The sequence below is a fragment of the Xiphophorus hellerii genome, chromosome 18, assembly GCF_003331165.1.
Source record: "Xiphophorus hellerii strain 12219 chromosome 18, Xiphophorus_hellerii-4.1, whole genome shotgun sequence".
NCBI lineage: Eukaryota > Metazoa > Chordata > Actinopteri > Cyprinodontiformes > Poeciliidae > Xiphophorus > Xiphophorus hellerii.
The window spans coordinates 30,802,387-30,823,749 of NC_045689.1; the positions used below are offsets into that span (position 1 = coordinate 30,802,387).

The 21,363-nt window shown below is 40.4% G+C and overlaps 1 protein-coding gene across 4 annotated transcripts in view; it reads left to right on the plus strand.

The window, feature by feature from the left end:
- The window catches only part of robo1 (roundabout, axon guidance receptor, homolog 1 (Drosophila)), a 362,874-nt gene that overhangs the window by 296,456 nt on the left and 45,055 nt on the right, over positions 1-21,363 (plus strand). For 3 of the 4 annotated variants that reach the window (XM_032590626.1, XM_032590628.1, XM_032590629.1), the window contains 7 exons: positions 3,859-4,016; positions 11,007-11,127; positions 12,369-12,507; positions 12,616-12,743; positions 19,032-19,040; positions 19,947-20,071; positions 20,784-20,955. In XM_032590626.1, coding sequence (XP_032446517.1) covers positions 3,859-4,016; positions 11,007-11,127; positions 12,369-12,507; positions 12,616-12,743; positions 19,032-19,040; positions 19,947-20,071; positions 20,784-20,955 — 852 coding nt within the window. The remainder of the gene's footprint in view (positions 1-3,858; positions 4,017-11,006; positions 11,128-12,368; positions 12,508-12,615; positions 12,744-19,031; positions 19,041-19,946; positions 20,072-20,783; positions 20,956-21,363) is intronic. The other variant, XM_032590627.1, reaches the window with a different exon arrangement.

The following is a 21,363-nucleotide window of genomic DNA, read 5'->3' on the forward strand; positions in this document are numbered from 1 at the left end:
AGTCACTTCACTGCTGAATGAACAAAGTGAGCAAGAGTTCTCACTAAGCACTTCAAGAAATGAGCTAAACCAAACAAAAAAAAAAACAATGGGTACAGTTATTGTTTTTTTGCATTTGACTATGACATCAGTCTTTGAAAACTATTGAAAAAGGTTATTATGCTATTTCATAAGTGCTGCTACATAGACACATTTCTCATGTGGTCCTTTTGGAAAAGGTATTGCCCACATGCTCTAGATTGATCAGGGATACTGTTGAACAAGTGGAGAGCTGCATTGTTAAATACAACACTGAAGCAAGACTGAAGTACTACAACTCAGTTGCAAACAAACCAAGACATGGCCTTTTCACCTAAACTAACAGAAATAGAGTGGAGGGAATAAACCAGACAAGCAGCCAAGAGGCACATGGTCACTCTGGAGAATCTGTTGACAGGGCAAATTTTACTTGTGCTCAGATTCGCTCCTTTTGGATATTGCCCTAAAAACACCATATCCATAGCAGAACATGTTGATAACATGTCGTGGTCAACCGTGTCAAATACTGCGCCGAGGTCCAACAGAACCAACACTGTGGTTCTTCCATAGTCTGTATTTATGCGGATGTCCTTGAATACTTTGACGAGGGTAGTGTCAGTACTGCGGTGAGCACGGAAACTGGACTGAAAGATGTCATTGTTAAACTATTTAGCTGTTGAAACACGGCTTTTTTTTCTGTCATTTTGCTGATGAACAGAAGTTTTGCTCAGGCTTCAAAAAACCTGAGCAAAACTTTCGGGCTGAAGATCAACAACTAGAAAATCTGAAAACCATGGCTTATTCTTTCTTCAATTCACAATGATCTAGTTTTTTTGTGTTGATAAAAACCACCATAAAATGTGCTAAGGGTTAGTATTGGTACTGTACCAGAATGTGAGCGAGCTCAAGGTGTCTTTACTGAACAAACTAGTAGAGAATGGCTGATTAAAGCCTAAGTAGACCCCAGCAGATGTTAAAAATGTGTTTTGAGAAATACGTTTGTCTTGTGCAGAGTCAGCAGTCTCACAGCATGTCTTGTCGGTCATACGAGACAAGAAGTGTTTTGTTCTGACCAATGAAAAGAGAAAATGGGGTGCAGAAGGGATCCCTTTACCTTGACGAAGCAAATTGATATCTGTCCAGGTCCGGATATCCGCCCTGCTCCATCCCATCATCAGCATATTTGAGCAAATCCAAGATGGACAAAGAGCCGTCTTCATGCTGAGACCTGTGACTGTGGCCTATTTCCACATATTAGACTACAAAATGAACATCTCTGTGTGCACACGCATTCACACACACTGAGTCTAGCTTTCCTGTTAATAGCCCAGGAAATATTATCTGCTAGGGGACAGCTGCAAACTCACAGAAGAGACAGAATAGTGGAGTTGGCTCATTATCCTAAACACAGATACAGACCACACCACACACTCTAAGGACAGCATAGAGTGTGACAGCATTTTCCCCCCTTCTGCCCCTCTCAGAGTCCAAGAAGGGGCACATAAAGGGTATGTAGGTCTTTATGATACAGGAAGTATCGGAGTCGGATTGATCCAAGAGGACCAGAGGCAAGCCATTCCGTCACAGGTCGGCCTCAGACAAGTAAAGGAGTTCAGAGCATCCGGATCCAGACCCGTTTGTCTGTCTGGGAGACCGTCTGGCTGCCTCCATCCCAGAGGAATTTATTTTCCACTTCGCAGATGTTCAGGGCTGTCTGCTGTGCTGTACTCAGCTGTGTTTATAACAAAGAGGTGTTGGTTTGGAGGAGGAGAGAGGGCAAGGAGGTGGGGGGAGTGCGCGCCGATGGGGAGGGGTTGAAGGTCACCGTGCTGTTGGTGTAAACACTAAAAGATGCCAACACCCCCCCTATTCCTCAGGCTCTTGACATGTAATTTCGTTTTTTCCTTGCTTTACCTTTACAAGTTACAATTTTATTCTTATCCCAAAGGACCCTTCCATGAGAAAAAATGACAGTTAGCCCAGTCGGGGTGATGGGGTGATGGAGACCCCCACTGAGTGGAGACGGAGCGCAGTTATTGTTACACCTACCGAAACCACTCCAAAATGCATTCATTACACTCCACACTGGAGCCCAGTCTTTATTTTGAATGTTTAAGTGGATCTCAATCATGGGATGATCTGAGTCAGAGCTGGCAGCCCGCATCTTCAAGCGTTTGGCTCGTTTAGCTCCTCAAGGCTGCGGATTCGTTCAGTAAGCCTCTTCAGACCAGATTGGCTTTGCTGACACAAATATGGAGTGTTTCTTCAGATGGAGTTGATGCTTTAATGGATCGGATGTTTAGTGTTTACATTCGCGTTCCCGAATGACTCGATCCTTTGGTAACCACACGGCACGAACACAGCACACAGCTGGGGCGCTGAGTAAGGGCCTGGAATCTAGGACGTCTATCATGCAACTGCAGTTCATGTGGTTTGTGAATAGATGTGTGGATGTTCGGCGTGCCTCCCCCGCAGCAGATGAGTCATACCACTCTAGTAGAATATCACTGGTGAAATATCGTGGTGTTCTTCTAAATCAACACCAGTTTGGTTGCGATTGCGTCGTTGTGATTATGCAATGAAAGGCTGTTCTTGTTTTTTAAAACCAAAAATCTTCTTGAGTTGAAAAGTCAGCATTACTGGAAGCACCAAGTAGATCGGACTTACTAAAAAATGTATAGATTTTAAGAATTTGGTGGCTATCAGAATGCAAAGGGTTTGTCAATGGGCCTCGCTTTCACATTTGACTTTGACAAATGACTTTAGAGCAATAAAAGCAACAGATCAGAATACCGAGGGATTTTTGTTAATAAAAAAAGATTAAGAAACTTTAAAACATACATAACTGATATGTTTTTAGTCATAAAAACACTGTGAAGTGCATGAACATACAGACCCAGGCAGAACATACAGGGAGATTTTTTTTGTTTTTGCTTAATGTAAAAGCTTTTGGGGTTGCTGAGGGACTGACATGAGTACAGCAAACTGTGGATGTAAACCTATTCCTTTGTGCACACTTTCTGTCCTTGTAAGCCTTAAATTTATCTTTAACTCTTAAGAGACTCGTAGTACTGCACCAAGTACTCATAAAAGTAGAATATGACACAGACTGTGTGATATAGTAAATGAGGCAGGTAAACTGATGACTTGTGGTCATGTTTGCAATTTTTCACTGAAGCTCTCAAACGAACACCAGAATCACTCAGTTCATCATGTCAGATCCACACCGTGTGCGACTGGTATGAATAAAACAGATCTGAGATTAAGAACATGGCGCCCTCCTTTAGGTTCGTAATGAAAATCCAAAGTTAAATCAGTTTAATCCCTTCCAGTTGGTATAATCTATGCGAGTAAAACTGCCGTTGTGTCCCTACCAAGACGAGAATGGAGGGGGATGAACATGAAATAGATATTTCATGTTAGGTGATTGCAGGAGAGAGAAACATACAGGGCCAGAGGAAGATGAAGAAGTGATGATTGAGAACTGAAGTGGAGCATATGCTGAATGTATGAATGTGTGCATGATTATTCTATTTGCAAGTCTATATGAGCCAAAACGAAGGTCAGGTCCATGAGAAATGCTGATGAACAGTTATTATGTACCTGAATGACAGGAAGGTTAAATTTCTTTTAATTTGGTCTGCATTGCATGCAACACATCAGCAGAGATGCGTTTCAAAATGGGTGTTAAAAAAAAACCTATGTACTGCACTGTGTACAGCAGGCTAAAAAGGATTAACAGTCGATTTTTCTCTCTTCTTTTATGGAAATAATTGTACCACAGTTGGTTTTTTCCACAGTATTTCACTAAAATTATCTTTTCTTTTCCGTTTCTTGTAGTTCTACGAGACGACTTCAGGCAAAACCCTGCAGATGTGATCGTTGCAGCTGGAGAGCCGGCCGTCCTGGAGTGCCAGCCTCCACGCGGCCACCCTGAACCCACCATATCATGGAAGAAAGACGGAGTCAATATTGATGACAGAGATGAGAGGATCACTGTAAGTACTTCACATCACCGTTTATATTGTTGCACTGCTTATTTTTTTATTATTTGACATGTATGGATCATTGTGAGACTCATCGGCAATTTACAGTTCTTGTAAAGTTCTGACCTGCTGATACTGATTTTTTTTCCAACTCTGATTTCTATTTACAAACATTAAAAAAAAAATTTAAAAAAAGAGTTAAAAACATTTCACCTTGCCTTGGAAGGCAACTTTGTATATTATTAAATAAGGCAATGCCTAGCCACATAAAAATACCCTAAATTGACTCTTTTTTCCAGGGTCACAACTTCCATACTTAAGAGTACTATTGGCGTGAATTAGCAACACTCAATTTGATTTAGCTTGTATTTACCCAAAATTCTGGTAAAGAGCAGCATCTTGTTCTTTGCTTTGCTTTGTACAGAGGCTCTGGACTCTCGACTATTGAGAAACAATTGCTTCCTGGAGGTGCGGCCTCTGTTGACGTTTTCAATTGTACCCAAAATTACAATATGTATGTATTCATGCTAACTTTTGGCTGTGATATATGTAATGTTCCACTCTATGAAGGTTCCTGGACATTTTCTGCCCTTAAAAGAAAGTCTTGCTCTCGCTCTCTTTTAGGCTGCGTTCGCCTTGTTTAGTCTGCTTTAATCAAACTCTAGCTTGTTTCCCTAGAAAGTCTGGTTAGTTTGGGAATGAACTCTGGTACACCTTATAATCTAGGTCTTGGTTTGGTTCAAGTGAACTCTGGTGTGGTTCAAAATGCACATGTGAATGCCAAGAGGACTAAGGACCACTCCAAAAGCAGCAAGTGGACTGTAGCGCAGGGGATTCTGGGTAAATACAACCTACTAGCAGGAGAAATAGATTCTCTTTTAGCCAAGACAAAAAAGAAATTCTACAACCGCCAAACTCTAACTCCACTCCATTTTTGTTTACATTTTGTGAAGAAAGCTGAGCTCAGTGTCTTCTTCAGAGATTATGTGTTGTTTCCTTCATCTGTTTATGGTCACTATCAGATGTGAAAACACCCATAAAGTCACAATTAGTCACAATTACACCACCAGGCTGTTCTGGTCACTGGCTAATTTCTTGTTGCATCTTTGTTTTTAATGACCCTGTGATGCATGTAAAAAAATCCTCAGCTGAAAAGTTTGATTATTTTTGGATTTGTTAATGTAGGTCACAGTTAGTCCTGTTTCATTAGTCAGGAGCCTTGTATTGATTAGGATCTATTGATGAGATGGAGGAGGAATCAAAGGAGAGAAAGTTTTACTCAGCAGCTCTTCGGCTGTAGAATCCATGCAGCTATCTGCAGTCAGCGTTAATTAATTAAAAGACCAGCAAAGCCAGCAACCTTTTATCAATCAGCTCCATGTGTGTTCTTACAAAAAATCTGAGCAGAATTTCCGTATTCATTAATTTATAGAGGATGTTTTTTTTTAAATCTTCTTTTCCAAGAATTCAACCAAACACAAATTTATGCTCCACATCGATGAATGATTGCTGTTTCACAAACTGCCTTTACCAGAGAACTGTAAACAGTTTCCCAAATGAGAACAGTTGGGTTTAAAAAGGCTCCTAAACAAGGCAACTATTGTTTATTTTCACTAAGAGCCATTGTGAAAGATTAGCAGACCATGCTTTGCTGCTAAAAAGCAAAACTGAAAGAAATGAGCAAGTAATCTAGTTAAAGGGAAGAATATATCATGCTTGATCTGTCACTGCAGACGCAGTGGAAATACACATGAAAGCATTTTGTCGGATGGCTTTATTCATCTCTTGTGTTTTAGGGAGATGAAAAAAATCCATGCTGGATATTTAATCTGGTAGAATATAAAAAAGAGCATCATGGATCTGGTTTGCCATTCTCAGCGTTGGCCATTGCCTGATCAAAAGTTGAAAACAGTAACTTTACATTTCCAAATAAATTCTTTTTTGTTTTTTATGCTTTGTTCAACTGTTATTATTTGTCGTGGAAAAAAAATACTATTCTATTTCCACTACATTATTCCATTTAAACCCAACATGCTTTTTCTCCGTTTGATTATTTTTTTTACGTCACACTTGACATACTTTGAATGAAGACTGTGAATACTGCTGCCACCGCTGCGTGCTGGCCAAATGACACTGAAATGTGCTTCTGTAGCCTGCGGCGGGTTGCAGGCTCTGAGCAGCTGCTGTTGCTCCCCGTAAACTTCCCATCAAACACACAACCTCACAGACTGTACTCCCTGACGACCTCTTCAATCGGCCTGCTATATGTCGTGTTTGACCGTCTGAAAACGTGTAATCAGCTGTGCTGATGGATGGCTGCCTGGACGCTGTCCTCTGGAGGGCCATGTCAGCAGAATTGGGAGAATCACGGGACATCGTCCAGAGTTTGTTTATGTTACTGTAAATTTGGTGACTGGAAGTGGGAGGGAGGAGGTCAGAATCTTTTTAATGGGACGAACAGCTGAGACTGTTAGAGGGGGTCCTTCTCAGCCAGCCTGCATGCTAACGTTCAGTTCACTCCTTTGCAACATGCTGAAACGTGCGGTCTCCTTGGTGATCGCACCGAGGTCCTAAACCACCTGCAGACGGGATTTTCTTTTTGGACATGGATGGTATGTCATATAAGGACGTTCTGGTCATTATTTTTAGCCCTCAACACACATCCAAACCAGTAAAGTATTGGTATTTCGCTTCGTTAAGGTAATGGTGTGCAAAGGCAGTTAAACATTTAACTCACTTTCTAGATGCTGCAATCTCTCCTGTCCATTTTCCCTGACTGGGACAGATATTTTGTTTCTGTAGGTCAGTTTCAATTTGCTGCTCTAAAATGGGTTTACCCAGTTAAATCTGGGGCATGTAACTTTTATAAGAAATATGTTTTTTCAATATTTAAAATTACCATTATGTCTTGACAGTACAGTATAAGACAGATAATCTGTGAAAAAATCAAGCTCCTCTGTGGTCCTGCTGTCATCTGAACAAATACACTGTTCCATAGGAAACTACCAATCAGGGCCAGGAGGAGGGTCTTAGCACTGTCAATCTTCCTTGTGTATATGCTGCTCAGATCCTCTCCTATGCTTTGCAAATATTTTTTGCCTCATTATGTGACTACATAATGATAATTTTAAGAAAATATGCAAAAAAACCCATATTTTTTCATAACAGTCACACACTTAATGTTCTGTCAATATAAGTGTGCATTTGTTCATCATGTTTCAAAAAGTTCTATTTCTCCTGCTAACCATGTCTTCACTTGTAGCACCTTGTTGAAATGCTAGGATAATGCTAGCATGTTTACCGTCTGTATAATATGACTTGTTGATAATTCAAGTTATGTGTTATTGGTTCAAACATAAATCACTTAATTATGTCCACACTAAACTTCATTGGGTCATCATACAGCTTAAACTGTACATCTCAGCACAGACAGAGCAGGCAGCAAAGCACACACAGTGCATGTATGCTGTGCTACCCGCACAGACAGATTTGAAAGGATTCCCACAGAGAAATGAGAAGTAATATTGTTTAGCCACATATTGGTTCTGCTAGTCGCGGCTGCAGAACTAGTCTGTCAGGAACAAGGCAGAGGGAAAAAAACGAAACAAAGAAAAAAAAAAATCCAAGCACTTAAACCTCGTCAAATGTCTGCTTTGCTCTAGAGCTTGTCAGGAGCATAGTAAACGGCAGAAAAGCAGCACATTGTCCCGTTCCTTTTGTGTTATTGTTGTGGCTAATAACATGCTTGGAAAATGAACTGCCGTGTGGATTTGAACAAACACGATTCTGAATGTGGGGGGTTTTACATTATCAGCAATGCCAAATGACACGGGACAAAAGGCGGCAGGATAGAGCTGTCTCCCCGTAACGCAGGGATAAGAGTCAGATTGTTGGGAATTTCGACAGAGAATGTGCACAGGCGAAAAAGAAGAGATTCACCGCATTCATCGTCTTTAGCCCAGTCTCAGGGCTCCTGCTGCTCTGGCTCTCCACGTATGCTGGGGGAAATACTGAAACTACAGATATGCAGTGGCAAGAATCAGCATAGAATGGACTGGCCTTAAGGTGATCCTAATGCCAAAAGCCCTGTGGAAACCATGGTACTCCCCCTTTCTGAGCTCTTTGAGCCACCCTGACCCTGGTCCTTTGTGATTGTCACAGTATTTTAGCTGTTAAGCCTTTCCTCAAACAAACAGTAACATAATGATACTTCAAACCCTTCCAGCTCCACAGGGTGCCCTAAATAAGCCAGTCTTCTACAGCCTTTCTGTCTCCTGCTTTATTATTAATTTTAAACAGAGGGTGAAGGGCAGAGGAATGACGCCGGACCATAAGATTTGTCTTTAATCTGTCTTAAGTTTCCTGATGCTAACCTCATGGACATGTGAAGTGGTCTCATGTAGAAGAGCGGAGATGTCAGAAGAATGTTGGCCGTTCAAGATTTAAACCAACATACGGCCAATAGTATGTTTGGCTGTGTAGGTGTTGTGTTTAGGCTGATGTGCAGTGTCTTTTTGGGTTTTTTTAGCCAAAACGACAATAGGTTGACCTTTGGTTCCATCTATACAAAGCACCTTGTTCCACATGCTTGCTGTGCCCCTTTCCTGAACCTATTTGCAGCAAACAGGGAAAACTGCATAGCAGGTGTTTTTTAAAATGCCAGCATCTGTGGCATGTTAGGAAACTGTGTCTCATCGGCTTAATCATGGTGACCTCATGGGTATATTAAGTGCTGTGTTGTAGATTCAGCAGGAGGTCATAAAATGTGGACAGTTCTAACATAACATTCCTCACTCGAAGCCAGGAGTCTTCAAATTCTGAACTCCAAGGCTGTTTTGCCACTTTTACATCCTAAACACCTGAATAAAATTGCTGAATCATCTCTTCGATAAACAGTCAAGTTCTCCAGAGTCCCGCTCATAATCCCAGTATTTAACTCAGGTGTGTTAAAAGCAAGCACATCTAAAAGTTGCAGAACTCCAGGCCTCGAGGTCTGGATTTGAAAAGTCCCTCTATAACCCCTTCCATCATAGATCTGGTTATTTTGGAGCTGTGTCCCCATGAAAGGGCTTTTGTACCCTTAGGTTTTCTGCCAGGACTTCCCTAGATTTAACTCCATTCATCTTTGCTTCAACTATTGAAGAAAACTAGCTGAGCGACATGATACTGCATCCGACATGTTGATTTCTGTCTCTTTTGAGCAGACCACCTTCCTCAGTAAGGGTGCCGTGTTCTTCACATGGTTTGTGGCTTTGTCAGAATGTCCCATTGTTAAAGGACAGTCAAAAGAACCTCATAGACACATGATGTGATGTGATGCACATCAACTGAGACATCACAGAATGTGTGGGATCATCCCGGCAATGGAGTTTTAACAAGGTAGTCACGGGCAGATCAGACTTTTGTGATATAGTGTGTCAGGTTCTCTGTCAGTGCTTTTCTAATGGGGATATCGATTACATGCTTGCAGGGGGTAAAGCTGCTCCTGAAGGCTGATGTGTGCATTTAAAACCTTAAGCTGTATCTGAGCAGAGAGATCACTGGCACACCATGCTATTGTCTGCGTCTGTACCGACTGCCACGGTTGTCAGCTCACAGGGCTGCTGATGGGCCTGTGCCGGGGCCCCGCGATGCCTTTCTGACTTCCTGAGAACAAAGCATCTCCTCTGGCCTGTAATCAAAGCCCTGGGAAATAACAGACATGATATTCACCTGGACAAACACACATTTACCAGCGGGTGTGTGTGTGTCTGTGCCATTCACTTGATGCCAAGAAGAATGCTTTCAAAAGTGTTCCCAGTTCAATGATGGTCTAAGTTGTTTGAGATGACTGCAGGAACAGTTGCAGTCCCAGCAGTGCCTCAGGTGTTACCTCAGGGACTGTTCAAAGATTTGTCTTTTAAATGGCTTACCCTGAGGAGGAACAGACCAACTGACTGCGAACAATAGGAAGAAGCCAAAGAAATTCCTGTTTTTGCTTGTACAAGGACAAATATAAAACTGCTGTAATGACATCCTGAATATATTTCTGATGGTAAGTTATTGTGTTTTCTGATGGTAAGTTATTGTGTATACTGGCTTGTCGTACCTTTTGAACTTTTTCACATTTTGTCACATGTCCTTTAAACTGAAGTTTGTGGCTGAACAGGAGGTAAAAAGATTCATGGTTTTCAAATTATTTTACAATAAAACCTTGAAAATTGTTGTGTTCATTTGAAGGCAGGACCTAGCTAAAAGGTACCTGTGCTAACCCTAATGAACTAAATAAAAACATCAGTTCTGCTATTGCAAAAGCACAATAGCAACATGGTATTTAGCTGAAGCTAATGCTAAAACGCTAATTTCAATTGGCGCTCAAGTCAAATTATATTTGCCTTTGAAAGATTACTACCCTCCAATTTAATCTTCACTATATACATTGCATGTTCAATAAAGCCCATAGATATTGGATTCGTTTATACCATGTTCTATATTGTCCATTTTTCATGTTTCTTGTTAGAAATAAAGTCAGTAGGGGAAAAAAACGAGAGCAAATGTGTGGAGAGGAAACAGAACTGCTGAGTCTTCACCTACTTCAAAATAAGAGCGTGGCTTTAAACATCTAACTACTTGAAGAAGTTGATCATTAAAAACTTCAACACAGATGTCTTAACTTTATTCAACTAAAACAGAAAAGAAAATTAGTGCTTTAGAGTTTATCTGGAAAAATGAATTTAGACGAAAGAAAGTGTGCTAAATGTTTTCAAAGTTAGCAAAAGCGCAAAGCAAAAAAAAAGTACCTCCACTACTAGTTGATGTTTTTTATCATATGTCACTACCAGCTTTTCACATCTAGAGACTCAGTTGTTGTCCGGTCTTCTTTCCAAATCAGCTTAACATCAGTCAGATTGGATGGATTTTTTGTTTCCCTGTGCCAAGAAGGCCTTAGTATGTCAATGGCAAACAGTGTAACTTTCTTCTTCTCCACATTTAGGTTCTAATTACCTTTTTGTGTCCACTCAGATACGTGGAGGCAAGCTGATGATCACGAATGCCCGCAAGAGTGATGCTGGGAAGTATGTATGCGTCGGCACAAATATGGTCGGAGAGCGTGAAAGTGAAATAGCTGAACTGACAGTTCTGGGTAATTAAGCTTCTATTTTTTTGTTTCTCTCTTCTTTGCAGCATGCCAACCCATTGTCTGGTTAATTCTCTTCTTTTTGTTTGTCTGCTGTAAAAACAAAGTCCAGATGTTTAGTCTCTGACTTGCAGGGTACAAAATGATGTCGCTGACCTTTAGCCCACAGTGTGACATGACTCACAGTCTCTCTGTAAACCAGGTTCCTGGGCTGCTTATTGCAGCTTCTTGTCTGTGAGCAGCTGCACTAGATTTTACATGAGTCACCTTTGACCCAGATACTCATCTGGGCCCCGAACAAAGCAGAGGTTCCTAATTACATCACTAACTGGCTCGTAATACATCACATGCTTAGATCACCTATTAGAGCACCTATAAGAAGTATTTATATATAAGAGGTATTTTTATCTTAAATTTACACAAACTTAGCATCAAGTTTTGTAATAGCTGTAAACTGTTGGGATGCGTGGATAAGACAAAGAGTGAGCATTAGTTTAGGTCAGGTGTCCAGGTGACAGAAGCCGATATTTGATCTTAGGCTCTGATTTATGGAGTTTTCTGTGATTACAAACAACGTAACACACATCCAGGTGTTTACTTTCACTTCCTTGGTTTGATCTATTTTCTATACATTCACTAATGTGTTTTATTCTGCTTTTGAACATGGCTTTTTTTATGTGAAAAAGATTCTCAACCTTGTTATTTGTGTGGACAAAATGATTTTTTAAAATTAATTTGTTGGTAAAACATGCCAAAAAGCAATTAGTGAAGACTGCTTTCTTTTATTAAATTCCTGTTAATAGTAGTTCTAATAATGTGAATGTGAGTGCAAAAATAATTTTTATTTTTCTAATTAATTTGATACTAATCTTGGCCATTTTCCCTTAAAATATACATGTTGTTTCAGACTAAAGGAATTTCTAATTATTTTATTATGTGCATTTTGTCAACAGACTATTATGCAAATTACTAGATAAATTTTAAGATGGCAGAATAAAGAGGCAACTAAAAAGGGGGGAAGCATATTGCAAAGGTGCGAGTGAACAAAGTTCAAAAGTAGTTCCTAATAAAATGATTGTCTGACGGGAAAATAATGAAATTTGGTTTTGTTTTTGCAGTTAAATAATCAATTTTAGGGGTTTAAGTGCACAGAAGAATAATGATACTCACAGTGGTAGCCAGCTAGCTTAATGGCTAGATAGCTAGATAGATGTCTGCTATATTGATTTCCTGTTTTCTTTCTGCAGAGCGTCCTAGCTTTGTGCGTCGCCCAAGCAGCACGGTGGTCTTAGTGGACCAAAGTGTGGAGTTTAAGTGCGAGGCTCGTGGTGACCCAGTTCCCACTGTACGCTGGAGGAAAGACGATGGCGACCTCCCTAAAGGACGGTATGACTCATCCAAGCAAAGACTCCTTTTTGATCCCTTTGTCTGCGCCTTGGGTTATTTCTGCTATATTTGCAAACATTTTATTCATTGGCGCCTTTACATATCCAGATACGAGATGCGTGAGGACCACACCCTGAAGATCCGCCGCGTGATCTCCGCTGACGTAGGTTCCTACACGTGTGTGGCAGAGAACATGGTGGGGAAGGCGGAGGCCTCAGCCACGCTCACCGTCCACGGTAGGCCACACCACAGTTCAATAACCTTCTATAAGTCTAAAGTTTTACCTTGTTTTGGCTTTGCTACATGTGCTATTAATTGCCCCTTGGACAGCCTAAATTCATTTCCATTTTGAGTTTTAGTGCGACTTGATTGAAAAGTAATTTAGCCCAGCTACAAAGCAATAATAGCCACCAGCATGGCTACTATATGATCATCACTTTAAACTCTCTTCTCTCTCAATTAGCTGATTGATTTCTAATAAAAAAGAGTCCTAAAATCTATAATGGTTGTGGAGCTATTGCACATGGGAGCTCAGCACCAATCGATTTCATTTGCCTTATACAAGTGGTATTTCTCTAGAGGCACTTCATCCCTCATGTTTTCAGACTTACAGTACCGTTTGTGAACCAATGGAATATATATGTGTGTGTCTCCTGTGGCCCTCTCAACTGGACCTCTTATTAACACGGTCGGACTATAAAGCAGCTGGTCACAGAGTGTGAACATTCAGAAAGAAACCATTCAGGGAAAATAGGGGGTGTGTGGGATCCCCCCCCCCCCCCAAAAGTCTCCTGAGACTCGGGGGAACACAGGGGCCATTTAACGGCAAAACTAATGGGAATGTTTGGAGTCTGGTGAGACAAGAGGGGAGGGAAGTAGGGAGGAAGCTTTGAGCACAAAGAACGAGGATTGGACGGAGGGAATACGGTGAGGGTGAATGCCGGCGTTTGAGGGTTGGCTCGCAATTGATGTGGAACGGGTTGGGAATTGGGGCTGGGGGCGATAGTTGGGGGTGGGGAGGCTGGTGGTGGTGAAGAGAAATTTCTGCAGTGAGGTCAGTCATATTAATGTCAACCACCAGCAGAAATTTAAAGAGACAAGGCAACTCTTTTCATCTGCCAACCCCCTAGAAGGAAACCCAGATAGCTCATTTTCACATGGCTACCCTTTACAATTACTTCCCACTTCACTCAGTAAGACACCAAACCTTAGATTGGTTTGAGGCATAAGATTAAGTCCACCTGCCAATACACCCGTCAATATATCTCCTCTTATTGCTTTTTTCTCCCCCATTCTTTCTCTTCCCTTGATGCAAGGTTAGTTAATGAAAGGGAACTGCATTGATGCATGGCTCAATAAGCTGTTCTCCTGACTTAGAATCATATTTGAAATGCTAAAACCTCCCCTGTCCTCAGTGGAAATTAAATGTCCTAACCTCAGGGCAATTCCCCGCTGTCTGCATGATCATACTAAAGCACTGACCCTCTTTTTTTTCTTTCTTCCTTTCGTCCTTTCTTCATACATCATGCCTTTCAACTCGCAATCTGGTGAGAGTTAAATTGTGCAAATCCTTCCACTGTCTTTACTTCAGCCAAGAAAACTCTCTTGCCACAGTCATGAAGAGGAATGTTTAAAAAAAATGATGGCATGGCAGGAATCATATTGTTTAAATCAGATGCTGACTGATGCCCAGAACAATTTCCACTCTCTCCTCAGAGTGAAGTTTAAGCAGGCCGAGATGCACAGAGGCCAGCGAGGCTGTGGGTAGAGAGTAGTCCAGCTAATTAAAGGCAAGCGGGCCACAGTCCCACGCTCGGAAATGACATGCTTCTAATTACAGATGCGGGCACAGGGATGGAAAGAAAAGCAGGGTAATTGTAGGTCTAAATGGGCCAAAGCAGAAGGGACGATGTATAGGTAGTGGGATGTCGCTGTAGTAGTGAAGAAATCTGTGATGTGGGGAGCAACAGTTTAGTTTGTCGGTTTCGCGACCGCCGCCGTCAGCCTGCATCAAATCTCCAGAGTCGGGCTTTGTTGCTTAGCTTCTGTGACAGAGGACCTGTGCTGCAGAATAACAATAATTCAGAGGTAAAAAATTGCTCTCAAAGAGGCCTATGCTAATCGACTCAGTAGCTGAGACGCTGAAAAAGACTTGGATAAAAACAATTCAAGATTTTACCACTATTGTTTTTGGAAAACAAAGAATCTCCTATGCTGTTGTTGCAAGTCATGTTTTAAAGAATTTTAAAACGGCATAGAACAATCCAGAAGATGATTTATTTAGTCATCTTGGAGTTTTATGTTTGCCTACCTCAAAAGTGGTCCAAGACCTACCAAAGTGTTGAAAATGCTTCCACTGTGAGAATGACAGACGGGATGGTAATTATTTGCACAAAGTGTGCGAATGCCATGACTCGCTAACTGTCAACCACATCAGACACTTTTTAGGATACTCAAAGAAGATTTTATTTAAATCTTTGACTACAATGTTATTTAATTGTTTATTTGATAAGAGACAAATACAAGAAACATTGATCAATGCCTGCATCACAATGTCCACAGCATAGCTAATTCGCAACACTCATCTCTAGAAATCTTAAAATGAAGATCTAAGTAGAGATGAGGTCTTTTTTAAAGCTTTTTATAAAACCTTTTGTCTGGTAAAATAAATCTATTTATTTGGAATCAACTTCACTTTAACATTGTTAGAGTAATTAGGGATGCATGATATATCGCCATTAATATCGGTATCAGTCCGGTAAATAAAACTGAGATGATATTTACAACCAACATTTATTTCCATCTTGTTGCTGAACAGGGGAGGGGCAGAGGTCGGTCATGTGACAGTGATAGGGATGTAGCAAAGGATTGTGGGGAGTTTAACTGAAGCAGAGGTGAAGTCAGATGCACCAGGAATATTAATTGATTGAGGTGTTGTCGCTTTTTATTTTAAGCTATCGAAAAGGTAGTGAAATATTTATAAAATCAGTAAATTTCAGCTGTCGGCTATAAAAGCAATATTAATAACGGATATTGATAACAGTCCAAATTTTCATACTGGTGCATTTCTAAGAGTAGTTTGTGGGGTTCCTCAAATGCACATGTTCATTCAACATCTACAGCTTTGGAAAAAATTCAGAGACCACTGCAAAATGATCAGTTTATCCGATTTTACTTTTTATATGTATATATTTGAGTAAAATGAACATTGTTCTTTTATTCTATGAACTACTGACAACAGATCTCCTCAAATAATGCAAAGAAAACAAGTATTAATTTAGAAACAACAATGCTAATGTTGGAACTCAGGAAGAGTTCAGAAATCAATATTTGGTGGAATAACCAGGAGGTTTTCAGTGGACTCTTCATTCTTTCCAGAGCTGTGTATATCTTAACAACAGCGATTTGTAAATCTTTTACTAGGCCAAACAGACACCGTTAGTTTTCTTCAAAAATACTGCTAAATATCACTTGCAAATCCAACATCTTGCCTCATCTCATCTTATGACCAAAATGTTTTATTATTTTTAGCTGTCTTAGAAGACTAAGGAGGCGTGTGGTATCACCATGAGCCTCCAGAGCTGCACACTTCAGAGGGGATTCCTCTCACCTTCTGTGGTCAGATTCTCAGTGAACAAAGACAACACTGTGGAAGTGGCGCTCGGGGCTATTTTTCTTTCAAACGGCTCTGCTCCCATAACGAACTCAATCAGTGAATTATTGTTTCACATGCTTGTTTATCAGCCAGCTACAACTCCTCTGGAGTTATAAATATCGCAGGAAAAATATTCACGTGATTGATCGAACCAACACATTATCGACCAAGTCACTTTCCGTATTTATGGCTTCATTGTGAAGCCGTTAATCTAAGCCACATGAGAATACGGCGAAGATCTCTTTTTTTCGGTAATCATATACGAACGATTTCAAAATTGGATGGAAGTTTTTCTGTGGCTGGCGCGGTCAGATAATGTTTGCTCCGTGTGTGTGTGTGAGTGTTTTTATTTTTTTTTAAATGAAGCTTTATCAGTGAATAGCATGTTTCTATAAATGAATTGTTCAGACTGCATTGACAGTTGCAGTCTGAAAATCAATGTGTTATTTTCTTTCTCAGCTGGCTCACTTTGCTGTTAGCGCTGATTTATGTGTAGAGAAAGTCTTGAAAAGAGTTATGGTCCCCAGAGCAGTGTTGCTAATAGCCCATGTAAAGGGACTGGATGGCGGCTTGGAGCTGCTGCCAGCAGAGTGTGAATGAGAGGAACTTTTTTTTTTTTTTGTCAGCACACGTTGTGCTGTTCTAGTGGTGATAAATGGTAAAACCTGTTTGGGTGAAATGGTTTTTAATAGAATACAAGCTAAACATCGTTTATAAAGACGGGGCACTATCTTTCAAGATTGAGCACATGTAGCGGAGTGGCCTTTGACTGGACCCCCCAAGGCTGCAATCATGACCTCAGCTACAGATTTGCTTTTGTGTTCACCTGACCTGATCACTGAACTGTTATTTCTGATGAGCGATAGAGCATTTAAAGCGTGCTGTTACAGCGATCAATGGATTATTGGAAACCTTTCATTTACAGCCTGACTCCTGATGGAGGCCACGGTGTTGGGGATTTGTACTTTCTAATTAATAGTTTTATTGATAACAAGATTCCTCCTCCGTCTGATCAACACAGAGTTTAATCCAAACTTTTTTATGGTTTGGTGAAGTATGGAAAAAGAATGGAAATAACATAAATAGAAATATTTTCTTTCAGAATTTAGGCCTGTTTTATTGTCAAACTTCCATCCATCCATCCATCCATCCATCCATCCATCCATCCATCCATCCATCCATCCATCCATCCATCCATCCATCCATCCATCCATCCATCCATCCATCCATCCATCCATCCATCCATTCATTCATTTTTCCCCTACTTTCTATTTCTTCATCTCTTTCTCTTCCATCTATCCATCCGTTGTCACAAACACTGCTGTTATGAATTTGGAATCAACTGGAGTTTGTTCATGGAAACGTGTCGGAACCTTTAACAGAAAATCTCCCTCTGTGCTAAAAACCAACAGGAAGCAGAAACTATTCAGCCAGTTCAGATTTCAGGCTCTCTTCTCACTCCTAGTCCGCAACTGAGATCAGAAGCAACATGGGAGAGGTTGGGTTACCTCATTAAAGGCTTAGACACATATGAATGGTTATATAAAGGGAGGGTGTGTTTGTGTGTGTGTTAGGGGTGTCTCATGATAGTCCGTATCTAGGCCCACTAGCACACAGATAGACCTGACCGTCTTGCGTCGGGAGTGTTTGATGTGAGTCTTATCTGCATTTTAAAGGCCAGCTATAGGCAGCGGGAGGAGGGAGGGTTCGGCCATTATTCTGACCGCCAGCGTTTATGTTTCTGAGGAAGCCACTGAAGCAGACAGATTAGATAAGGTGAGCGATTGCCCAGAGGGGGATTTAGGACCGGCGAGTGACAGTTAACATTCACCTTGTGTTTTTATGGACCCAGTTTAAATATGCAAAGCTGTTTCAGGAACTAAGATATAGCAACCCAGTGAGGTCCTCAAAAACAAATTGGGGTTCTTCCTTTGTTAGCACCTGGGTAATCAGGAAATACATAAAAATAGTGAAGAAAATCTATTACAAGCTGCAAAGACTTGAGACTGAGGTGGAAATTCATCTTTCAGAAGAATGACAAAACCTAAGCATCAAGCCAGAGCTTCAGCTGACTAATTTAGATCAAAGCTTACACAGCTCTGGAAAAAATGAAGAGCCCACTGCACTGAACCCCACTGAAAACCTCCTGGCTATTCCACCAAATATTGATTTCTGAACTTTTCCTGAGTTCAGACATTAATATTGTTGTTTCTAAATGAATATGAAGGTCTGAAAGCACTGAATCGTTTTTGTTATTTTGACCATTTCTCATTTTTTACAAATAAATACTCAATTGTTGCTTGGAATTTTGGAGACATGTTGTCAGTAGTTCATAGAATAGAAGAATAATGTTCATTTTACTCAAACTTGTACCTATAAAAAGTAAAATCAGAGAAACTGATAATTTTGCAGTGGTCTCTTAATTTTTTTCCAGAGTTGTATGTGGGATAGAATGGTCCAGTCAAAGTTCAAACCAAAATTCAAAGGTGAATTTGTGGCAAAACTAAAAAATGTGTGGTTACAAAAATAACGTTGAAAATTATTTTGTCCTGTATGAGATTCATATTCATATTTATGGGATTTAACCAAATAAATTGTGTATTTTTGCTTCAAATTGTCCTAACTGTAAAAAAATGTAAATGCTTTCTTTCCTCATAACCCAACCTAATACTTCTGTCCCTAGGGTTTGCATGAAGGATGAAACATGTCTATTTTGTTCCCACAGGATGAAAACAACTTGATTATTTATATCTTTGGACATCATGCTGTTTTTTTCCCCCTTATCTTTCATTTGTTGTCATGCTGTTATTATTTGGTTATTCATTCTGGCATTTTGTGTTTTGTTTTTTGTTTTTTCTTTCCTTTTTAGTCGTGTCTGGTAAGTTGAAATGTCACCCGTCACCTTTTCACCACCCTGACAGAGACAGGAAGGTGTCACAACCCCCCCTCCATCCTTCACCCATCACCTCTCCACCCTTCAATCAGCAGTCATGTTTCTGTTGTCACGGGCAACGGGGACAAAAGGACATTAGAGGGTAAAAAAAAAAAAGCTCATCTTGTGCCTCCAAGGTAATGCTGCATCATTTCATTCTTTTAATTTTCCCCCCATTTTTAAACACCCCATCACCAAAAAAAACAAAACAAAAATAAAAAAATCACCTGGTACTTATAGACAAATTGTGTTCATATCTTAGGTGACAGTTATGAGATTGCATTCTTGCATATTTATTCCGTTTCTGTTTAAAAATGACAAAAAGATTTTAGGTTTTAGTGTTAAGAGGACACAGTCTTGGAGCACGTTTAGCCTATTAAACCAATGTCACCACAGAACTGCATGGTTGTCGTTTGGCTGTAACGGCTGTAGCTCTTTATTTGAGCTAGAATTTGTCATTAAGATGCATGAACAGCATTCTGGTGAGGCCTACACCATTGGAAGTTGTCAGCATGGACAGATGGCTCAAATTTATTCCCCATTTCCATGTAAATTTTAATGCTCCATAGCTTTGCACATGCAAATGAGCAGTATGGAAGTAACTATTGTTTTTTTAAAAATATGTATTACATCTATCATGTGTGTATATTTTAGCTTTAAAAGCTACACTCTTTAATTTGCTGTCGAAATGCAGACATTTGAAACCAAGCCGTAACAAATTTGAAACCAGGCAAATTTCTCTCGTCTTCCATTCAAATAATATTGGATGTGTGATGGTATCTTTTGTGCTGTAGTGATGTTGTAGTATGTTTGCCTAAACCGGAGTTAACCATCGGCATGGCTGTCCTGCAGTGCCCCCAGCGTTTGTGGTGAGGCCGAGGAATCAGGTGGTTGGAGTTGGCAGGACGGTGACGTTCCAGTGCGAGGCCACTGGGAACCCACAGCCGGCCATTTTCTGGCAGAGGGAAGGCAGTCAGGTAAAAGGAGGAGCAAAGTGTTAAATATTTCAGTTTCATTTTAAATGTTTTCAGCTATTTTTCACATAACAGCCAAAAACTTTACTGATTGTGTTGAACTTCCATTTACTTTTCACTGTCAGAGTTTAGGGGATTTTAATTAAAAAAAAAAAAAAAAAAAAAGCAACCTTTTCACAATATTACTGTAGTATGTCAAATTCATGTGAAGTCCAACCAAAATACACTAAAGTTTGTGTCTGTAATGAAACTGAGGCCTAGTCCACAGGTAACCAAATATCTGGGGAAACAAATCCGTTTTTATGCAGGTTGGCCTTTCATCCACAAAATAAACTATATAATATAACTAAAAGCAATTATTTCTAAAAACTCAGATGGTGCTAGATAAAAACAGTTACACCAACATATCTGTCCACACAACTGAACCTTCGGGTGCCATGTTTAATTCCTAACAGGAAGCTGTGGTTGTTTTGAAGCAATCTGACTAGCTGACCTGTTGCACAGCGGATTTGTTTTTATCTGCAGGTTCATGCAGATAAAAACTTTCTGAAACCAATCCTGTGTGTACAATATATTTTAAATGATGTGGCCCATCAGTTAGATCCGGACACCTGTGTGGAAAAGTTAAAGGGGTGTGGAGATTTTCTTTTTTAAAGCACCGTATGCAGGCTTGGAGGATCAATATTATGACACCTCTGTTCTGGTTTCCTTACAGAACCTCCTGTTCTCCTACCAACCACCTCAACCCTCCAGCCGGTTCTCTGTATCTCAGACCGGGGATCTGACCATCACAGACGCAGAGCGCTCCGACATGGGATACTACAGCTGCCAGGCTCTGAACATCGCTGGCAGTGTGATCACCAAGGCCCTGCTTGAGGTTACTGACGGTAGGAAACCATTTCTCTTTAAGCTGCTTTCTACACTTTTCTGTAAAATCAACCAATATTATTAGTTTTACATCTATTATTCCTTTTGTCTGTTGCAAATATGCAGTAGCGCAACTATGTACCTTTTGATGCATTTTGCATTTTGACGTGCTTCCCCCCGAGGTAATTTTCCGCTGCAATACGTAAACGTTCCCATTCACTCAGAGCGTTGTAGTTCTACACGACAGGATTTGTTGCCGCGCGCTTGCAGTGTGAAGGAAAGAGGAGATGTGTGGCGCCCATATGCATATGGACGATATCCACTTTTTGTACCACTGTAAATATACACAGAAACTATTTAGATGGACAAATTCAAACATGAACACATAGATTTCTACCACTTTAGCTTCAACATCACCATTTTGTTTG